The 5,747-nt window shown below is 44.7% G+C and overlaps 1 protein-coding gene across 2 annotated transcripts in view; it reads left to right on the top strand.

The window, feature by feature from the left end:
• The window catches only part of EPS8L2 (EPS8 like 2), a 39,923-nt gene extending 34,361 nt beyond the window's left edge, over positions 1 to 5,562 (top strand). For both annotated transcript variants that reach the window (XM_010710829.3, XM_031553415.1), the window contains 6 exons: positions 1,033 to 1,144; positions 1,435 to 1,542; positions 2,587 to 2,728; positions 4,559 to 4,742; positions 4,991 to 5,123; positions 5,450 to 5,562. In XM_010710829.3, coding sequence (XP_010709131.1) covers positions 1,033 to 1,144; positions 1,435 to 1,542; positions 2,587 to 2,728; positions 4,559 to 4,742; positions 4,991 to 5,123; positions 5,450 to 5,521 — 751 coding nt within the window. In that variant the 3' untranslated portion in view covers positions 5,522 to 5,562. The remainder of the gene's footprint in view (positions 1 to 1,032; positions 1,145 to 1,434; positions 1,543 to 2,586; positions 2,729 to 4,558; positions 4,743 to 4,990; positions 5,124 to 5,449) is intronic.
• The last annotated feature ends 185 nt before the right edge of the window (positions 5,563 to 5,747 follow it).

Genomic DNA, 5,747 nt, shown 5'->3' on the forward strand with positions numbered 1-5,747 from the left:
AGGCTTTTCACCCCTCTCCCTGCCTTCAGGGCACTGCAGGGTAAGGCCACCACTCCCTTTCTTGACTGGTAAATTCCATCCGTTTGAAAGACTGCACAATACTTTGGTAACTAGACTGAAAGCCATCTCAAATCAAGTGAACTGAAGGCTATGCTGCAGAATTAAGCGTGGTACCAAGTCAATGAGCCAATGGGTTGCACCTTTCTCAGCCCACCTGCAGCTATATAACTGGCTTCATCAAATTACATGGACCTTGATATAAACTGGGGTAGCTCCACAGGACGAGAACCTCACACCCTGTTGGCATGTTTGTTGTGAACATAAGCAGCTGGAACTCCCTTGGATTGTGTACATGCTTGTGAGTCATAGGCAGAAAGATCCACAAAAAATGCATTAAAATATTTCCTGTCTACACTTAAACAGCCAGGCAATGCGGCTTTACCCATACTGCACGCATATTTGGGATTAAAAAATAACACTATGCCCACCCCAACTAGAGAGAAAAAGATGAGATAGGCACATTTTTTCCTAAGCCAGGAAAAAAAGAGGAAAAAAAAACCAAAAAACAACACATTTCAGCTTGGGCCAAACAAAATCTTTCACTTCACATTTCCACCTTGGACAACCTACTGCATTTATTTCTCCTTTCCAAACGAAAAACTGGTTTAACATAGAAAGCTATGCATTCTTCTGCCACAAATCTCCAAGCAATACACTTGAACGCTTTTCTCCTCCCACTAAGTGTAGAATAGAAACATTCAACTCACTTTTCCTATGGATCTGCAGAATTCTCTTTCAGTAGCTCAGTGTTGCCTGCTGGAAATAAAGAACAAAGCACAGATTTCCAGTCAGTTCTACCTACGCTCATGTTTGACACCCCTTCTCCCTGCCAAGGAGCAGAGGGGCACTTCCCCTTCTAACACAAACACAACCGGTTCAACCTGCACTTGCACAGCCATCACCTGTGTGGACCTGTATGGCCTTAGTTCTTCAATAGGTCTCCTCTAAAAATCTTCCTTGTCTCTCCTGCAGGAATTTTGAGGCGCAGGGAATGGCTCAGCCGAAGAGATATGCCAAAATCCGCTATGATTTCACAGCACGAAATGCCAATGAACTCTCAGTGCTGAAGGATGAAATTCTGGAGGTGAGCAATGTGCCCAGAGGTGTGCTCTCCTCCCCTTGTAGGGGCAAGATAAAGATCTCAACAGTGGAGAGACAAAAACGAGCAGAGTTCCCCTTTTCATCGTTAGGATAAATTGTGATGCTTTTCAGGAAAGGCTTCACTCCAGAACTGCACATCAGTGCAGCAGATCTGTTAGTCTCAGCAATATTAGTCCAACCACTTCAGTGTGCCATTTCTTTCCAATGTGTCCCACTTACATAAGCCAGAAATCAGATGGTCTCACCAGCAATCTTTTTCCCTCTCTCTGTCAGGTGCTGGAAGACAATAAGCAGTGGTGGAAGTTGCTCAACCGGAGTGGGCAGGCTGGTTATGTCCCTTATAACATCCTGGATGTGGTGAAACTGGAGGAGCTCGAACAGGTGTGTAACCAGGTGATCTTAATTGCCAGCCTGTAGCAGGGCATAATCAGCCATTGGGAATAGCCTGGATTTCTTAGGATATCACGTGCAGGACAGCAGGAACCCTCACAAGCACATGAGCTGGGGTCCAGGAGGTTACTGTGATAAACTACCACATTTTGCCACTGTTTGTCTCCCCCTGCGCTGTGCGCAGCCGTCCCAAGCAGATAAAAGGTCTCACACAGAGCGGTCCCCAAATATCTGCTGGCTACAGGGGCTTAAAGTAGTTTCACCTCTTGTTAGTACCTTCCGTCAGGCTCATGTACTTCTCAGCCTACAGTTTACCACCTCCTCAGTTGTGAAACTGATGTTTTCAGGGCTGTACTGTAAGCAGGATGAGAGAGCTAATGCAGCCATAAGAGCACTTTTTGCCACCAAAGCAAACTGAGGATAGTTGAGGATAGTTGTTGTTGCTGTTGGGAATTTAAGACCAGACGGTTCTCTCACCAATTCAGTTCAGCAGTAGGAACAAACTACTGGAGTAGAGGCAGCCTGAAATCCCAGCCAAGTGAGCATTGAGTGAATACCACTCTCAAGCACCTCACATTGCAAAAATGTGACAGAGAGCTCCAAATGCCTGAAGGAAGCATGGAATTTCTTCCCCCCCTTTGGTATTTCTCAAGCTGGGCAAAGGATAAGGTGCTCCAGAAGGCCTTTGGACAAAAAGTTTAATTAAGAAAATATAAAAAGCCTCTTTCCAGACTGCTCTGGGCACTTGGCAATAGTCCCACTCAACATCCAGTTACTGGAGCACTGTTGTTTTAGCTCCAAATGGGATTTTGGATTGTTTTCTTCCTGTGCTTATTTCTGTGAGGCCCCAGAATTGAACTCAGTTCCACACAGTACATCCTGAGTGGAGGAAGACCCTCACAAGGAGGACACAGCAATTTGTCCCTCCATTTGTTACCATGGCAGGGAGACAAAATATCTGAAAACAATAAGTAAATAAAACGCAGGAAATGACAAAAAGAAATACTCTTACAAGTTTATTTCTTGATCATCCAGGCTAACCAGAGGTACAAAGGAGACCCGGGTCCCAGAGGATATGGGCCATCCAGCCCAACTCACAAGCTGCCTGCCAGCTATGCTGGGGATAAATGGGGAAGTGAAATGTTGTCACGCAGCTCTCCTCAGGATGCCAAAGAACGTATGTGCCTCTCATTTGCTTCCTTTACACCACATATGCTGCTCTCAGGCAGCTCTATGTTTCAGGACTTTTTTGTGAATGTGTGCTTGTGTCCACTCCCTGTGGTTTCTTCTCTTTCTTTACCTTTATCATAATGATCTGCCTGCTATGTCTGGGTGTATGTGGCCATGGCAACCTACCAAATGCAGATCCCCTCTCATGAGACTTTGCACAAGAAGTGAGTGCAGCTTTAGTGATAAGCACAAGTGCGGCAGTGGTTTTAGAAGAGATGTAGAGAGGAAATTCCAGCCAGCAGAGCAGCTCTGAGGAGCTCACTGACTGAGCTCAGGCAGCTGAGAAAAGGAGGGCAAAAAAGTGATTTAATATCGTCTTAACCCTTCTTCCAGCTTGGCCTTCCTCTTCCCAAGGAGAGAGCCTCCTTTCCCTTCAGCCTGACTTGTGTCCAAGCAGCCATCCCCACTCAGGTCAATCCCTTTCTCTCACTTCCTTTGCTCTTGTCTCCTGTCACACATGCAGTGCCCAGCTGGCCTGTTCCTTTGAATGGTTCCAAGGAAATCCCAGCCACCAGATCTGTCACATATGAGATGTACATCACACCCTCCCTCTGCAGAAGCCATACAGAGACAAGGAGCATGAGCAAGACTACGATCCTTGCACACCTCACCCCCTTGCCTCATCCTAAACACAATTGTAGCATACTGGCTGCTGACAGCCATAGCCAGAGTTCATCTCCTCTTCACCTCCTGTATTCTCCTTGAAGCAGAAGCTCTTCTGGGACAGTGGAAAGCCCCACATTACAGACACTGTAGTCACATATCTATTAATAACATTGAGTTATTCTCCTCAGCCTTCAGGAGTTTCATGGAAAAAGTGATACTGGGTGATGTGTCACTGGAGCTGAACTAGTCACTCCCAGTTCAGGCTTCCTCCCACTTCTATTTAGTTGCAAGGCAAAAGCTGAAGGCTGAAGATTGCAGATTGACTGAAGATCTGCAGATTGTCAGAAATCACAGTGAGGACTGAAGAGTGCAGGGAGCAGGACTACAGCTTAAAAAGAAGGCTCTTGTGGGTCATCACATGTCAGCTAATGGCAAGGAGGCAATGGGAAGAAAATAGCAACACAGAGACACAGAAAAATGGGAACCTGCTTTCAAAAACACAGTTAGGCCTCTCTGACTTCTGCTGTCTCATGTGCTCTGGGTTTTCTTTTCCCCTCTCTGCCACTAAGTTTGCAGGGCAATTTCCTTATCTCAGTAGCCTGAAGGGAACTAAGTAACTCAAGACAGGAAGATAATCGTCTAAAGCAAAAACACAACAGCATCACAGGGCAGGGGAGCAGGGGATCCCTTGTCACCACCTGATAGCACTGATGGCAGCAAAGTCACTGCCAGATCAGGTGTTTTACATTGCTGAGCAAAATGCTGCTAGGCTTGAATGAAGCGTGAAGAATGGGAGATGGTAGCAACACAAGAAACAAGAGATCAGTCGCAATATATTTTTATATAAATTAGGTAAAAATATGTGCTTACTGGCACTTAGTTGAAGCAGCTTTTTAGGTTCAGTGACCGCTGTGCAGATGATGGGCATTTGGCTGTTGTTTTGTGATACCTCCTCTCCATCATTCTGGAGGAGCAGTGGAGAAATCTAGCTTTCTTCTAAAGAAAAAGTGATGATTCAAAAGCCAAAAGAAGTTGACAGTCTTGGGAGGAAAGGCAAGGAAATCCTGCTCCATCAGTTTGCCACCATCCAAAACCTTGATGAACTCCCTCTACAAATCTGTTCTTGATCACAGTTTGAAGGTGCTCTAAAAAGTGTGCCTTGTTTCCCCAGAACTTCTGCATCAAATGGATGAGGTGAATGATGAGTTGCTAAAAAAGATCACAAACAGTAAAATTCAGCCTCCCCAGAGGAATTTCAGAGTGGAGAAGCCTCAGGAAGTTTTTGTGCCCCTCACCTTCGAATCCAGTGCTGAAGAAGTCAAAGCGTGGCTGGAGGCAAAGTCGTTCAGCAAAGGGTAAGATCAGCACTACTGCCAGTTGAAAGGTTGGTTCTTCATTTAAGAAAGTACATTTGGAGCCCAAACTGGCTCTTTTTTTCTGTGCTATCAAGTAAATACCATCTTACAACACAGTAGATCTAACAGCAGCTGCAAATAAAGCCACGGTCTTGCTGATCCTCACAACTCACAGCCAAATGCACATCCTTCACTGGTGAAGACCACATATGGCACTGGTTTTAACTACTAATTTTGTGTCTTCCCAGGACGGTGGAACACCTTGGCATCCTTACTGGAGCACAGCTTTTCTCCCTGAACAGAGAGGAGCTGAAAAAAGTGTGTGGTGATGAGGGGAACCGAGTGTACAGTAAAATCACGGTGGAAAAAAACCAGCTGGAGGTAAGCAGCTGTCTGGGCAACTCCTACCCAAAAGGATGCCTGTATCAGCAGTGTTGGATGTCCCATTAAACAAGCATTTTAAGAGTACAATTTAAAAAAAGACAAAATCTAAAGCAAGCAACCAACAAAATTAGCACTAAAAATGATGAGAATTCTTTTAAGCAGAAGGGTCCCAAATCTGTAAGACAGATCACTGTCTCCACTGTAGAGTCTGCCTTTTTGCTGTTCTCTTTGATACTTGCTCTTCTGGAATTAGTTAGATATTATAATTCTAAACCACAGATTGAAGTTAAAATTCAAACTTCCTTTTTTTGTTTCCATTCTAGAAAAACAGAGGGGAGACAGAGCTCCAAGAAATTATGAAGCGTCGCCAGGAGAGGATTGATTCTGCTAATTAAAATCTATCTGCTTTCTTTCAGCTATTAGTCGTAGTAATGCAGAAAAAGGGAATTAAAGCAAAGATCCCCAGTCTAGACAAGAGACAGCAGTGCTCCACAGTTAGCAGTGTAATTGCCATCAAAGGGACAATTCCTCAAACACTGTTGATAAGGATAGACACTAAGACCATATCCCGTTTGGGAAAGGTGTTTTAATGTTGCATGAAGTTTTTTTTTTTTATATATA

The sequence above is a fragment of the Meleagris gallopavo genome, chromosome 5, assembly GCF_000146605.3.
Source record: "Meleagris gallopavo isolate NT-WF06-2002-E0010 breed Aviagen turkey brand Nicholas breeding stock chromosome 5, Turkey_5.1, whole genome shotgun sequence".
In the NCBI taxonomy this organism is placed as follows: Eukaryota; Metazoa; Chordata; class Aves; order Galliformes; family Phasianidae; genus Meleagris; species Meleagris gallopavo.